The sequence below is a fragment of the Panthera uncia genome, chromosome B4 (assembly GCF_023721935.1).
Source record: "Panthera uncia isolate 11264 chromosome B4, Puncia_PCG_1.0, whole genome shotgun sequence".
Classification (NCBI taxonomy): domain Eukaryota; kingdom Metazoa; phylum Chordata; class Mammalia; order Carnivora; family Felidae; genus Panthera; species Panthera uncia.
The window spans coordinates 74,047,955-74,063,946 of record NC_064809.1 but is presented as its reverse complement, the minus strand read 5'-3'; the positions used below and the strand labels follow the sequence as shown (position 1 = coordinate 74,063,946).

Sequence of the window (15,992 nt, the reverse complement as noted above, 5' to 3'; positions counted from 1 at the left end):
AACTGAGCCCCACTGGAATATGGGCTGACATCACGGAGCAAAGGTGAACACACCCAGAGCTATGTACCAGCCTCCATTTCCTCCCACTTGTCTGGCATTCCCACTCAGGCCAGCACCCAAGCCTTCCTCATGAGGCTCAGCCCTTTTCCATTGCTCAGTTCAACCTTCTAAGCCCCGCGACTGGTACCTGAATACCCATCACCACGCTCTCCAGCCACACACTGTTCCTGCCTCCTCCTCCCCCACCCTCACCTCATAGGTCTCTCCTGCCCCCTTCAAGAACCACACTGCTCTTCACATGTACTTGGAAAAGGGTTCAAATTAGGGAATCTTTCCTCTGCAATCTTTCCCACACTCTTCAATTTTCCTTTGCTACTGCAGATATTCCCCACCACACAAACTGGGTCAAGTATCAGTACTGTAACAACTTGCGACTACTGTAATTTTGTCTCAGCCAGCTCCACTTTCTCTAAACAGTAACTTCTTAAAATACAGTCTTATTTGTCACTGCAGGTTTTGGTTAAGTATAGAATAAATCAGCATGATTCCAAGCCCTTCCCACGTGACTCTAATAGGTTATTAAATACTGACAGCAACAGTTCTGGAAGTCTGGCTGGTTTCTTGAATCACTTGGCTCCCCCACTTACTATTATGTTACCTAACCCCTTGCTACTTCACACATAGTCACAGCAGACCAAGAGCAGAAGCTAGAAGCTTGTTAAAAAATGCAGGATCTTGGGGCACCTGAGTGGCTCAGTTGGTTAAGCATTCAACTTTTGGTTTCAGCTCAGGTCACAATCTCACAGTTTGTGGGTTTGAGCCCCACACCTGGCTCCACGCTGACAGTGCGGGTATGGAGCCTCCTTGGGATTCCCCCCGCCCCATACACACACTCTCTCTCTCAAAATAAACTTTCAAAAAGTTAAAAAAAAAAAATGCAATTATCTTGGGGCGCCTGGGTGGCTCGGTTGGTTAAGTGTCTTGACTTCAGCTCAGGTCATGATCTCAGTTTGTGGGTTCCAGCCCTGGGTTGGCTCTCTGCTGTCAGCGCAGAGCCCCCTTCGGATCCTCTGAACCCTTCTCTGCCCCTCCCCACTCATGCTTTCTCAAAATAAATATTTTTTTTAAATGCAATATCTAAAGCTTCACTTTGAAGCTACAGATTTGGATCTACATTACCTAAAAAAAATTTTTTTAATGTTTCTTCTTGAAAGAGAGACACAGAGCGTGGGCAGGAGAGGGCCAGAGAGAGGGAGACAATCTGAAGCAGGCTCCAGGCTCTGAGCTCTCAGCATGGAGTCCAATGCAGGGCTCAAACCAACGAACTGTGAGATCATGGACTGAGCCAAAGTTGGACACTTAACCAACTGAGCCACCCAGGCAACCCTGGATCTACATTTTAATATTTACATGTGATTCACATCCACATGGAAATTTGAGAAACAATGGCCCAATCTAAGCCTGCTGCCTCATTTACAATAGGATTTTATCACCACTCATCAATCCAGGTCGTAAGTGAAACAGACAAGCCACTAAGCACAGTGTGTGGCACACAGAAGCCACTTGAAATGTTGACCAAATGACTGGGTAGACCATCTGCCAGCCTCCCCCATCTCCAACTGGCCTTAAATAACTGAGGCTAGTACTTACTGCGATACAGAAGCCAGCTGGAAATTTAAAACAGAAACATCACTTTTATTGACAAGTTAGGGCCACAGTGGACAGCTTCCAGAACAGAAATAAGACAGTCCCAAGACAACAGAGTATAAAATTGTAGAGGACAGGTTAATACTCTTCACCCTCATCCTCTCCCTCAGCACTATCTGCTCCAACCTCCTCATAATCCTTCTCAAGGGCAGCCATGTCCTCACGGGCCTCAGAAAACTCTCCTTCCTCCATGCCCTCACCCACATACCAGTGAACAAAGGCACGCTTGGCATACATCAGGTCAAACTTGTGGTCCAGGCGAGCCCAGGCCTCAGCAATGGCTGTGGTGTTGCTCAGCATGCACACAGCTCGCTGTACTTTGGCCAGGTCTCCACCAGGTACCACAGTGGGAGGCTGGTAATTAATGCCAACTTTGAAGCCAGTGGGGCACCAGTCCACGAACTGGATGGTACGCTTGGTCTTGATGGTGGCAATGGCAGCATTGACATCTTTGGGAACCACATCACCACGGTACAACAGGCAGCAAGCCATGTATTTACCATGGCGAGGGTCGCATTTCACCATCTGGTTGGCTGGCTCAAAGCACGCATTGGTGATCTCTGCTACAGTAAGCTGTTCATGGTAGGCTTTCTCAGCAGAGATGACAGGGGCATATGTGGCCAGAGGGAAGTGGATGCGGGGATAGGGCACCAGGTTGGTCTGGAATTCTGTCAGATCCACATTCAGGGCTCCATCAAATCTGAGGGAAGCAGTGATGGAAGACACAATCTGGCTAATAAGGCGGTTAAGGTTAGTGTAGGTTGGGCGTTCGATATCGAGGTTTCTACGACAGATGTCATAGATGGCCTCATTGTCTACCATGAAGGCACAATCAGAGTGCTCCAGGGTGGTGTGGGTAGTGAGGATGGAGTTGTAGGGCTCAACGACAGCAGTGGAAACCTGGGGGGCTGGGTAAATGGAGAACTCCAGCTTAGACTTCTTGCCATAATCGACAGAGAGACGTTCCATCAGCAGGGAGGTGAACCCGGAACCAGTTCCCCCTCCAAAGCTGTGGAAAACCAAGAAGCCCTGAAGACCCGTGCACTGGTCGGCCTGCAAAAAAAAAAAAAAAAAAAAAGTTTTAATTTAGTCTTGGTGAAAGTTGCAATGACTTCTTTGAATCCATAATTACATTGATCGAATTTTTTAAAGTCTTTATTTATTTAATTTCTACACCCAATGTGGAGATCAAACTCATGACCCTGAGATCAAGAGTTATATGCTCTTCCAACTGAGCCAGCCAGGCACCCCTGATGGAGATTTTTTTTAATCTCCTGAACAATATTTGCAAAGAAAGTAGTCATAAAGAGCTTCTAAGTGCTAAGATTCAGAGAAACTTTTCACAATTCCGGGGGGGGGGGTGGGGGGCAGAAATCTGCTAAACGGCTATTTAAAAATGAACTATTTTCATTTCCACAGGCAGAGGAATCATGAGGTCTGGAATGGATGCAAGGCCCAAGTTTTAGCGACTGGGAAAGCAACCGCTGGTGCCCTTGCTGTGACTGCAGAACGAGTATGACTTTTCAGCAGCTGGAGAGCTACCAAGGGCAGGCCTGGGACCACCAGCCCCATACAATAGAGGTCTTAGAAAGATCTGGCAGCTGCTTTCTGAGCTGGAGTAAGACAGAATAGCGGAGTTCCAATGCACTGGTGTTGGGAGTCAGGCTGAGTCTGGATCCGGCTCTCCCAGTTCCTTGCTGTGTGGCTTTGACCAAATTTATTTCTCAATCTCCGTCTTCGCGTTTATTGAGAATAGTAATCTCCATCGGGTCACTGAGAATTAAATAAGTATGTGGAACAGTGTTTGGCACAGTAAGCACTAGTTATCAGAGAGCCTATTGATTCTGAAAAAGGTGATTTACTGTGATAGGACCATGAGACCTAATGTCAGTGGGGCTTTTCACCACTTAACTGAGCTATTCCAGTTAGCAAACTACCATTCTGTGAAAGCATTGATTTTTGACTTTTCAAAGTCTTCTGCTGACAATCCTCACTTCTCAGAAGTGCTGAGGGGTGGCTGGGTGGCTCAGTCGGTTGAGTGTCTAACTTCGACTCAGGTCATGATCTCACAGTTGATGAGTTCGAGCCCCGGGCTCTGTGCTGACAGCTCAGAGCCTGGAGCCTGCTTCGGATTCTGTGTCTGCCTCTCTCTCTCTGCCCCTCCCCTGCTCATGCTCTGTCTCAAAAATAAATACATATTAAAAAATAAAATAAAATAAAATAAAATAAAATAAAATAAAATAAAATAAAATAAGTGCTGAGATTTGTGGAATTCTCTACCAATCCCTCACTATACTTCTTCTGTGGGTCCACACTCTGGGATCAATGTACAGGGCAGACTCTGGTCTACCAATTAAATCCACTCAGCCTCCTATGGACACAGTAATAATACCAAGGACAAATACAATTATTTTGGTAGTTAATCAACTTTACTCCAGAACCCTTGATGGGTTTTACTAGGTTTATTTGCCCCTAAAGGCAGGTCCTGATTTCCAAATCAGTGCTTGTAGCTGAAGCTTGATTTATAAACATAGAACCATTACCCCAATTTTGCTAGGAAGGGTGTGATAAACATCTGGAAAAGTATGAAGCTGTGAATGATGCAAAGTCATTCTTTTTAGACTAGACCAGTTGTGGCCAGGCTTAGAATGCGATTTTCTGGACAAACTACTCTACCAAAGCCTTTATTCTTGATTTTTGGTTAATTACTTACAAGCTGCCCACATGCCTCAGGAGTAGAGTCATCTGGATACCAGACTCTGAACGTAAAACGATCCAGGGGCGTCTGGGTGGCTCAGTTGGTTTTAAGTGTCTGACTCTTGATTTTGGCTCAGGTCATGATCTCACGGTTCTTGTGACCACAGTTCTTATGTTCGAGCCCTGAGTCAGGCTCTATGCTGACAGTGCGGAGCCTGCTTGGGATTCTCTTGCTCCCTCCCTCTCTCCCTACCCCTCCCCCCACCCACATGCATGCTTGCTCTCAAAAATAAATATTTAAAAAATAAATAAAATGATCCTAACAGAACATTTACTTATCGACTTTTACTGATGTGAATACCGTTGCCTAAGATTTTTCTGTCACAGTGCTGGTTCACACAGGTCTGAGCTCTAGTGGAAAAGCAACCATACTACTTTCTGTGAGTATATTTCAATACTTTCCAAGTTTCAAGGACGACACTAGCTTCCATAATAAGGGAGCTCCCTTGATTGCACTTTCAATGTTGTTGGAAGATTCCAGTGTCCACCATTTCTAGTCAGTGTTATACCGGCTTCTTGTGTTCTGTACTTTCTGTATCAACATAAGGCACCAACCCTGATAGACATATTTTTAAAATACATATAAAATATATATATACATATTTTTTTTTAGGAGTTTGATCAATTAGTTACATTTCGGAGTCTGCCACCTTCTCATTCAATGTGACTAAGATAACCTAAAAGGGGGCATTCTTAGCTTGAAGCAGGGAAGCTGCTTGATTAATATGAATAAGGATGTTTAATGGTCTTAAATGTCAAACTGCTACAGCTCCCTGGTTCTCACCTTCACTTTAGGTAAACTGCCCTGCCTTAAGCATTTGCCCAAGTCTGCTTTATAACACATAGAAATAGGCAATAGAGCATTTAACCCTGACCTAAATAGTTGTTCCATAACACAGGACCATCTGATTTAAAAAGTCTGGTTACCTGGGGTGCCTGGGTGGCTCAGTCAGTTAAGCATACGACTTCAGCTCAGGTCATGATCTCTGTTCATGGGTTTAAGCCCCACATCAGGCTCTGTGCTGACAGCTCAGAGCCTGGACCCTGCTTTGGATTCTGTGTCTCCCTCTCTCTCTGCTCCCCCCCCACCCCCAATATCTCTCAAAATTAAATAAAATTAAAAAAACCTTTTTTTTAAATAAAAAATTAAAAAAAATAAAGTCTGGTTACTTACTGAGCACTCAAAGGTTCATTTTAGGATACAAAGAATGATTCTTATAGTCTGGTCTCCCTTAAAACTGTAAGAGAACATTCTCATCTCACTTTAAATAAAACACTATATTGGGGCACCTGGGTGTCTCAGTCAGTTGAGTGTCTGACTCTTGATTTTGGCTCAGGTCATGGGATCAAGCTGTCAGAGCTGAGCATGCTTGGGAATTCTCTCCCTCTCTCTCTGTCCCTCCCCCACTCACACTCTCCCACTCTCTCTCAAAATAAATACACTTAAAACTTATATATGTATATTAAATAAAACACTATGTTTACCAGTTTCCGAATTCGGTCCAAGACAAGGTCGATGATCTCCTTGCCGATGGTGTAGTGCCCTCGGGCATAGTTATTGGCAGCATCTTCCTTGCCTGTGATGAGCTGCTCGGGATGGAAGAGCTGGCGGTAGGTGCCAGTGCGAACTTCATCTGGAAGAGAAAAACAAAGCAGCCACCCATCACTCACAACCTGCACACGCCTGCCCAACCCCAGGGTGTCAATGGAGCCCTCACGACAGACCTCCTGTCTCAAGAGCCCTGAGATCTCCCTTGAGTTACTGAGGCCAACTCACCAATGACTGTGGGTTCCAGGTCTACAAACACTGCCCTGGGCACATGCTTGCCAGCGCCCGTCTCACTGAAGAAGGTGTTGAAGGAGTCATCTCCTCCCCCAATGGTCTTGTCACTTGGCATCTGGCCATCGGGCTGGATGCCGTGTTCCAGGCAATAGAGCTCCCAGCAGGCATTGCCAATCTGAACACCAGCCTGGCCAACGTGGATGGAGATGCACTCACGCTGTGGGAAGAAGAAAGGAAAATGTCAGAATATGACACATCAGATGGGATGTTTAGGAATGACTCACACCTAAATGACTAATTAACCTTCAGGATAGAAAGTCACCTTTCTGGAAGCCACTCCTGCCCAGGGTTTATTTCACAAGCAACAGTCTTTGCTGACTAATTCAGAGAAAATGCTTTGCAAAACCAAAGATATGTTAATGAACTACTAGGCAAGACCAGAGATCAGACTCTTGCTTTGTAGTCACATTAGATATTCAAGGTCAGGTTTCTACCATTTTAGAAAGACCTAAACTGTTCCACAGCAATACATTTCCCCCAGCTCCTGGGAAATATGCCTGCCAATTCCTTAAAGGCATGCAAAATTCCCCCTTCCAGTTCTGATTCATTCCATGGGACTGTATAACTGTCGAGCTCATTCTGGTCCCTCTTTAATCCTATTCTTTAAAAGACAAGAGCTTCTCCCTCTCCCTTTAAAACCAGCTTAAACCAGCAAACTATAGCCAAATGACTCATGGAAAAAATGCCAGATAAGCAGCAGTTAGCTGTATTTTAAAAACTGTGGTCAGAGGCAGCTTTTTAACTCTGTGGAAGAACTTAATCGCAAGGAAGAACATTCTTCCTTCACTATCAACAAATCTTCAGTAAGGGGTGGTGGTGGAGACACATGGTAATAAAAGCTGAAAGTGTCAACAAAACTTTACTAACAGCTTAAGAAATTCGCTGTTTCCTACCAAAACATACATACATGTATCTCTGGCACTGTGGAAAAGTCTATAGTGCCAAGAATTTAACGATATTGGGAAAATGTTTTCTTTTACTTGATGAACAAGATCATCTGTAAGTTACCAAATTCATTCCTGCTTAGTAAAATAAGGCCATGAACATAGAATCCATACCCCCAGATTTAAGAGGAAAACAAAAAAAATGGGTGTTTATTATATTTCATCATAAGTCAGATTAGCTACTTTGGAGATTGACAGAGGACTTTCAAAATTGATACCAAATATCTCCCATTACATTTTCCCCGAATAGGAGGGCTTCGAGTCCTTCGAAGCTGCTAACAGGAAACTAGTTAAAGAAAACTCAACACCGCTAAGATCTCAAAGGTCCTACTTTCATAACCGGAGATAATAAAAACCCCAATCACTCACAACCTTTGACTTATGGTCCCCTCCTTCCCACATACACTCATAAAACAACCATGGTCTTCTAACCACATCACTTGGCTCATTATGACCTGAGTCTACTCGCCCAGGTCTAGGGCTATGGGAGAAAGGGGAGTTGTTTATTCTAATGAGTCCATGAGTATTTATAATTGCATCCTGTTTACCTTTAACTGGACTTTGGAAATTTTACAGCCTGAGAAAGCTGAAGAGATCTGCCCATTACAGCCCCAGGCCCAAGGAGATAAAGTTTTTGAGAAGAACCTTTCATTCTAATGAAGGGTTTCTTCGATGGATTTTTGAGCCCAAAAAACTTCCATTGGGCAGCAGTCTCAACAGCTTTCTCCTTTAGACTTTCTCCACTCTCCCCTGGCCACTCGGGGGATGAAGTGAGACACAGGTGATAGAGTCACTTAGTCTAACTTTCACTGGATAACCAGCCCCTGTCGCTAATTAAAAAACAAAACAACAAAAAATCCAAACTATTAACTTAGCCAGTGTTTGCCTAAATCATTGCTCTCCTGCCCTTTAAACAGTCCTACTACTTTCTGAATCGCACTTTTACCAGGTTTTTTTTGTTTTTTTGTTTTTTGGTTTTTTTTGTCTGCTTGGTGAAAAGCACTCAAGCAAGTTGTTACGGTCAGACTTAGTTTTTTAACAGCTGTGGTAGTCTCTGAAGAGGTGGCTGGCCTGTTCAGGGTATCCACTTTTCTTTAAAGATACTATTTTGAAACATTTGATACACAAATACTAGTTTAAAAGTACGGCTTATTTTAGGTCGACCTCCAACAGACCTTCTCCAAGAACACATTGTTAGTACTAGTTTGCTCAGAGGTTTTATACGAAAATATCTCTTCATGGACTAGTTTTTTAAAAACCTGGCTTAAGTACCAAGCTTCAGCTATAAACGTCCCACTAAGTTAACACAGAAACGCAAAATTAGACGTGACAGTTAAGAGTTCCCTTAAAAGGAGCAGCCTGTTCACATCTCTCAGGTGGACTGATGCAATTGGAAGCTCTCCCCAGAGGCCAGCCACAGGTGACTCAGCAGGCAGTCACCGGGCGCTGGAAAGCGGACGCAGGGAGCGTATGCACCTTGGGTGCTGGAGCGCACCTAGCGCTCCAGGGCGGTAGGTAGTGGGAAGGTGAGGTAGGTCACTGACGGAAATGGAGGGGAGGGATTTTTCGTGTCCACAAGTCCTTGGGGGGGCCGGTGTGAAGGCTTCCCGGTCTGCCTTAGGCTGTGGCGGGCCCTGGGGCGATGCCCTCTAGGATCAGGAGGGCTTTCCACTCCCACCAAAGGCAGTGTCCCGGCCGCGTTTTCGAGCCCGAAGAGGAGTTTGCGGGTGAACTCGGCTTTCCCAGCCTGGCCATCAGAAGCAAGTTTGCTCGGCTGCGTCCCACCTGCACCCGGGCTTCCCCGCCCCTTCGGACTGCTCTCACACCCACGCCACGTCCCAAGGACCCCCACTCACCATGACTAAGACTTGTAGGGTTCCTTGAGGCTGAAGGCGGCGAGAGGACCGCGAGAAGGCTCTCCCACTGACAGACTACCAAGGAGTCCGGGGGAGAAGTAGTAAGAGCTTACGCCGCCTCGAGGGACTCTATATACCCCCTTCCCCGGCCACGTGGCCAGGGGGCGGGCACCTGGCCCCGCCCCGGCCGCCGCGGCCCCGCCTCCAAGTCCCGCGGCGCCGGAGGGACACCCCGTCGCACCCTCCGGCGGAGGGAGGCGGGGCGCGGGCGCTGATTGGTGGGTTCAAAAGTTCAAACCAAACTCTTCGGAGAGAGCCAGATCTACGAAGGGAGGAGACGTCCTGGGGCCAGGGAAGGGCGGATGGGGCGGGGAAGAGGCTGGGGACTGAGACTGGAAGAAGGGAGGCGAAGCATCTGCGCAGTCCTCAGCGGGTGCGGGGGGCGTCGCGTGCAAAACCTCAGGGAAAAACGGGCGGAGTATAGGGAGCGCAGCCCCTCCCGCCGGTCTCCGGACCCTCGAGCGGCGGCCCTGCGAAACCCACAGCCAGTCCCCGCCGCGCACCTCCCAGCGAGGCGGGGCCTGGCCTGCGGGGCCGCCGCTTACGCCCTGCACAGCCCTGGCGCCGGCTCCCGTGCAGCTGTGGGATTCTGGAGAGAGAGGTCCTTGCGCCCCCTCCCAGCCCTTAATTACCACCAGCCGGCCTGAAGCCCATATTCTCATCTTTTTGCTTGTTTGGTTTTTTTTTTTTTTTACTCGTTTTCCCACATTCTTTTAAATGAACTCTTGGTCTCTAACAACAATCTTCCAGTTGGTGCAAAAGCAGGTTTTTCGGTTCGTTATAGTAATAGCTTCCATTTTTGATCGCTTACTATTCAGAGTAGTTGGTTTTTCACACTATATCAATCACATTTCATCCTTGCGACGCTGTGAGTTATCTGCATTTTACAGATGGGGAAACTAGGGCTCAGAGGAATTCAACAAGTTTAAGGCCACACAGCTAGAGTAATGGGGCTGCCCATAAGCCCTCATTACCTTGTACTGCCTCGTGCTAAATATACCGTGCTGACCCTCCCTGCAATGGTTTACTTCTCAGAAGCAGCCTTTTTCTTTCAGTTGTTATTCTTTCTCTGCAACTTCATCATGTTATCTTAGTTCTCCACCATCTCTGGATGATAGAGTTTATGGGAATATTCAGAGAACAAAAGTGACTGCTATACATAATAGAGGTTATAGGGATTTTCCCTGAAGTAGAAAAAGGCAAAATGACAGGAAAAACTGGGTTTTAGATACAGAATAGGCAGAACTCCAGATACACTCCAACTCACACAAAATGAATGCTGTTGGAAATACATGCAGAGATTCCTTTTCAAATTACAATGCCATAGTTCCATCATTAAATGTTTATTGCACACCTATTACTTATTGTGTGGCAGGATATTCTGAAAGTTGGAATAATTAGCATCTTGGTCTGTTGCTAAATATTTTACTCTTAATTAGTAAAGCATTTCAACTTTTTAATGCATTCCACAAATATATTCAGCATAGTTTCTAGGTTCTTGGGAATAGGTAGATGAACAAAATTGACAGATCTCTGCTCATAGAGCCTATGTTCTAGGAGGGATCGGGAAGAAAGACAAACAATGAACACAGTAAATAAGTAAATCATAAAATTCATTAGAGGGTGAAGAGTTGCTATAGAAAAATACTGAACAAAGTGGAATGAGAGGGTGGAGTGGGAGAGGGGTTGTAATAGAACCATGATGATCACGGTTAGCCTTAATGATAACATGAGATGTGAACAAAGACTTGTAGGTCATGAGGGGTTAGCCAAGTGGCTAAAAGCGAGCAGTTGGAGCCCAGACCCCCAAGCAAGAGTGAGCCGTTAGCGTTCCTGGAAGGAAGAGCAGTGAGGCCAGCTTGGCTGGAAGAGATGAAAAACAGAGGACGATGTTGGAGAGGAAACAGGAGCCAGATCTTACAGCTTCTTGTAAGTTACTGCAAATCCTGTGGCTTTTACTCTGACATGGGGGGCTAATGTAGGGTTTGAAACGTAGACATGACATGACCCGACTGCTTTTTAAATTATTATTTATTTATTTAATATTTTTTTCAGTGGGCTCTGCACTACGTGGAGCCCGATGCGGGTCTCAAGCTCAGGACCCTGAGATCAAGACTCCAGCTGATATCAAGAGTCTAATGGTCAACCAACTGAGCTGCCCAGGTGCCCCCCCCCACCAATGGCCTTTTTAGAAAAAGATGACTTTGGTTGTTGTGTTGAGAAAAGATTATAGGAGGGCACAGGTAGAAGCAGGAAGACATCTTAAGATGAGAACTCATTGCCATAATCCTTCTGAGAGATGAGAAAGACTCTGACCAGAGTGGTAGCAGAGGAATTAGTGACATGTGGTTAGACAGGACCAAAGTGATTTCCTAAAGGCTCACATGTGAGGGAAAGAGAAGCCAAGGATTATTCCAGTTTTTAGCCTGAATGAGTGAAAGACAATTTGCCATCAACAGAGGCAAAAGGCTGAGAATGGGGCAGGCTTAAAGGCGGTTGATACCAAGGGTTATTTTTGGTCATGTTAAATCAAGATGTTGTTGTCCATGTGGAGGTGGAGATGGCCAGGACACAGCTGGATATGAGAGTCTGGATCTCAAAGCAAAGAGATCCGGGTGGAGGTGGACATCTAAATGCCATCCTCAAGTCATGACATTGGGTGAGATGTGAGCGGAGTGAGTGTAGAAACACGAGAGAAGACGACCAATTTCATAGCTCTGGGAAAAGAGGTAAAACCAGTAAAGGACACAAAAAAGGAACAGCCGGTGAGATAGGAGGGAACCCAGGAATGTGAGGTCCTGGAAACAAGGAAAAAGGGATGATTAGCAGGGTCGAGTGCCACTGATAGGTAAGCACAGACTCAAAAATGACCATTGGATTTAGCCAAATGGAGGTAATTAGTAGCCCTGATGAGAACAGTTCAGTGTGGCGATTTAAAAATACTAGGCATTTTATTTTTAGGTTATGTTTTTCAAAGGATTCATTAGCAAAACACCTTTATTTTTCTTTTCATTCTCTATCATCGCATATTCAAGCAGATAGCCCCTTGAGGGACCTCAATAGGCTTAAGGGTTTTGCAGGCCTGATTGCTCTGATGTGGGCTCTGATTTTTGTTTTCTTTTTCTAGCTGTAGGTCCTTAAGCCAATTTTGTAATCTCTCTACATCTCTTCCCTTATAAAATGGAATAATGTATAACTCAGAGGTAGATACATTGTGGTGAGGATTAAATGAGATAAGTAATACAGAGCATATACACATAGCAAAGCACCTAAAATCGGTAGCTGTTACTGTTGGAGGTGATCGTGGTAGAGGACAAAATTAGAGATGAAGATGCATTCTCTTGCATTTTAAAATCATTTTAGGGGCGCCTGGGTGGCTCAGTCGGTTAAGCGGCCGACTTCGGCTCAAGTCATGATCTCACGATTGGTGAGTTCAAGCCCCACGTCGGGCTCTGTGCTGACAGCTCAGAGCCTGGAGCCTGTTTCAGATTCTGTGTCTCCCTCTCTCTGTGACCCTCCCCCATTCATGCTCTGTCTTTCTCTGTCTCAAAAATAAATAAACGTTAAAAAGAAATTTTTTTTTTAAATCATTTTAAACATTGGGATCTATATTTAACTTTATTGCCCCCTACTGGATTGTTTTGGAGGGGGAAAAAAAGTCTCTTTCCTGGGTGGACAGTGAAAAATTCAACTTTTATGTAAACAGGTCTTTCTGAGTCTAAAAATTACCGAGAGAGAGAAGAGGCAGAAGCCTGTCTTACTTTCCAGTTGAAATGGTCTCAAATTCACCACAAACATGGTGAGTTAGTAACAGAGAGCCTGTGCTCTGCCACCTCTGGTGATATAACATTGGAGGGGGCACTTCTCTTCCTTGGGCCCCAGGTTCTCATGTGCAAAATGAGGAGATTGGACAGTTTCATTCTAAGGCCTCTTCCAGCCTTTACATTCCGTGATACTCTGACTTGAGGCTTCTGCTGTACGTGTGTCCCAAAGGGAGTAAAGTTGAAAACATGCTTCCTTCGGTCAGGGTCTTGTAAGAATCACTGGTACGTTAGATAAATATTTACAGATGGGACTTTTGCTGGAGTCTTACAATACATTAGAGAAAGAAATGGCAGGGATGCCTGGGTGACTCGGTTAAGTGTCCGACTCTTGATTTCCGCTCAGGTCATGATCTCATGGTTGGTGATGTCAAGCCCTGTGTTGTGCTCTGCACTGAGATGGAGCCAGCTCGGGATTTCCTCTCTCCCTCTCTCTCTGCCCCTCCCTCCCTCACACTGTCCCTCTGTCTCTCAAAGATAAATAAATAAACATTTAAAAAAAAAAGTGGCATACCTACTCTGGCTCAGGAGAGCTTGGACTTCAAATCGCTGTTGTATAACATGTCCCCAAAACATTAGGAAAGAGGAAAGAATTCAGACAAAACCGAACCTTATCTTTTCTCAAACTCCCAGTTTCTATGCTAGGATACCAGTAGTGCTAAAGAATTGATTTTGTGTTCAGTTACAAATTACATGTTACAATAATAATGGTATGGGGATATTTTGTGCTCTATAGCAATTTATGATAAAGTATTTTCTACTCCAATAGTGCCTTCGAGAAGTTTTCAAAGATAAATTTTTAACAAAGGTATTCATTATACAACTGTGGGAAATAAGGTCCTCAGATGGAAATAATTTACCCTAAACCCAAGAGATGGGACTCAGAATAAATGCCTAAAATGACAGTTGCCTCTTTTCTTTCTAGGCCCTCCATGAGCCTGTTACTGGTTCTAGTTCACAAGGAAAGGAAGTCCTAGAAAAATCATTTAATGAATTTACTGTCCTAAGACAAGGATGCCACTAGTCTAGCAAGAAAAAGGAGAATTTTTCCCATTCCTAAGACCTCCAAAGGATAGCTAGGACTCCTTGAAGTTTAATTCAACCACCTTCTTCACAAGTATATTTTAAATTTCAATTTTTTTAAATGTTTGTTTTACTTTTGAGAGAGACAGAGAGAGCAGGAGAGAGGCAGAAAGAGAGGGAGACACAAAATCCAAAGCACACTGTAGGCTCTGAGCTGTCAACACAGAGCCTGATGCAGGGCTTGAACTCACAAACCAGGAGATCATGACCTGAGCCCAAGTCGGACGCTTAACCAACTGAGCCACCCCGGTGCCCCTTAAATCTCTATATTTTGAGGTGATTTGTTTTTTCTTCCTTTTCATTCCCCTGTAAATACAGAAAGGCAGGCAAGAGATTATCTTCTAGGTAATACATTGTTTTCTTTTATGGGAAAAATAACTCTAAGATTCTTTAGCTTTCACTTACTGCTCCTGTTATCCTGCAAATATTTGCAAACTTTATAGCTTTCTTGAACATTCTTTCAAAGTTCTCCTCCCCTGGGATCAGAGCCATGTTTTGGACTTCTTCCCCTTCATCAGGACTCCTTATGCTGGCTGTGGCCAGGGAGATCACAAAGAAGACTTGCTTTCTTCTCAGGAATTTCACATTTTATTTTCACGCAGACATCATCTGGCTTGTTCTAATCTGCTTTACATTCCCTAAAAATACAGTACTTCTGACCCGTGGCCTCTTGTAGTGACAAACCCAAACAACTGAATAGGTTGTGCTTCCCGGGTCTTTCCACTCCACGGACTGCTGCCAAGCCTGCTTACCTCAGGTTCTTTCCAATCTTTCCTGTAATTGGTCACCATTCCCTCTGTTTCCTGCCCTGCCCCCCATCCCTTTAGGAGGGACTAGTTAAATTCTCTTCCAGAAGATTAAAAGGAACTACTGGACTCAAATTCTTCAAGTATCTACATTATTATTCTAATAAGTGGATCATATCCTGGAGTCTGGAAATCTTCCCTATTTATAGCAATGCTTATTTAATAATTTTATTTATTCATGTACCTAAAAAGCACCCAGGCAGCCCGAAGTGGAAGGCCCCTCAGAGTTTTCTTTCCTTTTGACTGTAACTTCTTGCCAGCAGCTAAGACAGGAGGGGATTTACTCGGAGACTGTGCCTCTCAGGATAATTTTTTCCCCCTTTACTTCTCCAGGTTCTCTTTCTAGCTGTTCCATCCCCCTCTTCCCAGGACACAGAACCAACTATATTTGGATGCACTAAGTGTTGTTTTTTTCCTACATGATCAGTATAGTAGTGCTTCAGTGCAAGCGAATATCAGTGTATCTATTATAAGACTTACAGGCAAATCAGCCTCATGTTATTCAGGTAGTTAGTTTAATTTGGCTGAACGTGTTTGAGCTCTTCAAATCAGTGGGCTTCTCCCTAATCTGACCTGCTTATGCTTTTGTGCTAATCCCCCTACTCACTGGTCTGCCAGAGCCAATCCTTAGATTTTCAGAATTTTTGACAACCAGTCGGACCTGGCGTGGGGAGCTTGGAATCAGCAATGCTGGCTATATGTCCATCGTAGAAATAAAACAGTGACTACTACAGATTAGGCTCTTATCCCCTCTCCCAGCCGGTTGTTAAACATCCACAGACACACAACTTGTAGCACTGCCCCTACCTCCACACTAGTCCAAATCAGACCATTTCCCTTAGTTCTTTTACTCCTGGCATAAAAAGGTTTTTTGTTTTGGTTTGGTTTGGATTTTTTTTTTTTTTTTTTTTTTTTTTTTTGTCTCGGAGCTTCATTCATTCTCTGGCTTCAGGCTGAACCCTCTCCTCACAGCCAACCAAAGCCAAAAACCCAGCCTGGTTTCTCCTCCCAATTCAGCTTTTTAGGGTTATGAAAAGGGTTAGCTCCTAAGCATCTGATCCCAATCAACTCATTCTTTCCTGATTCCTTCTATTTCTTGGGTTACAAAAGTCCCC

General features: G+C 44.7%; 1 protein-coding gene across 1 annotated transcript; it reads right to left on the bottom strand.

Moving 5' to 3' along the window:
- Window positions 1–1,674: 1,674 nt before the first annotated feature.
- On the bottom strand, window positions 1,675–9,205 carry LOC125919021 (tubulin alpha-1C chain). The gene is made up of 4 exons (XM_049625390.1): window positions 9,108–9,205; window positions 6,242–6,464; window positions 5,950–6,098; window positions 1,675–2,760 (listed from the first exon to the last, which is right to left on the bottom strand). Exons 1-4 carry the CDS (start codon window positions 9,108–9,110, stop codon window positions 1,786–1,788), a joined length of 1,350 nt encoding a protein of 449 aa, XP_049481347.1. The 5' UTR covers window positions 9,111–9,205; the 3' UTR covers window positions 1,675–1,785.
- Window positions 9,206–15,992: the final 6,787 nt, after the last annotated feature.

Excerpts from the sequence above, each read along its gene's own strand:
- LOC125919021 (XM_049625390.1), bottom strand. Across the intron at positions 6,099-6,241 it reads CCTGGAACCCACAGTCATTG|ATGAAGTTCGCACTGGCACC; the intron begins GTGAGTTGGCCT and ends TTTCTCTTCCAG. Across the intron at positions 2,761-5,949 it reads TGGACCGAATTCGGAAACTG|GCCGACCAGTGCACGGGTCT; the intron begins GTAAACATAGTG and ends TTTTTTTTGCAG.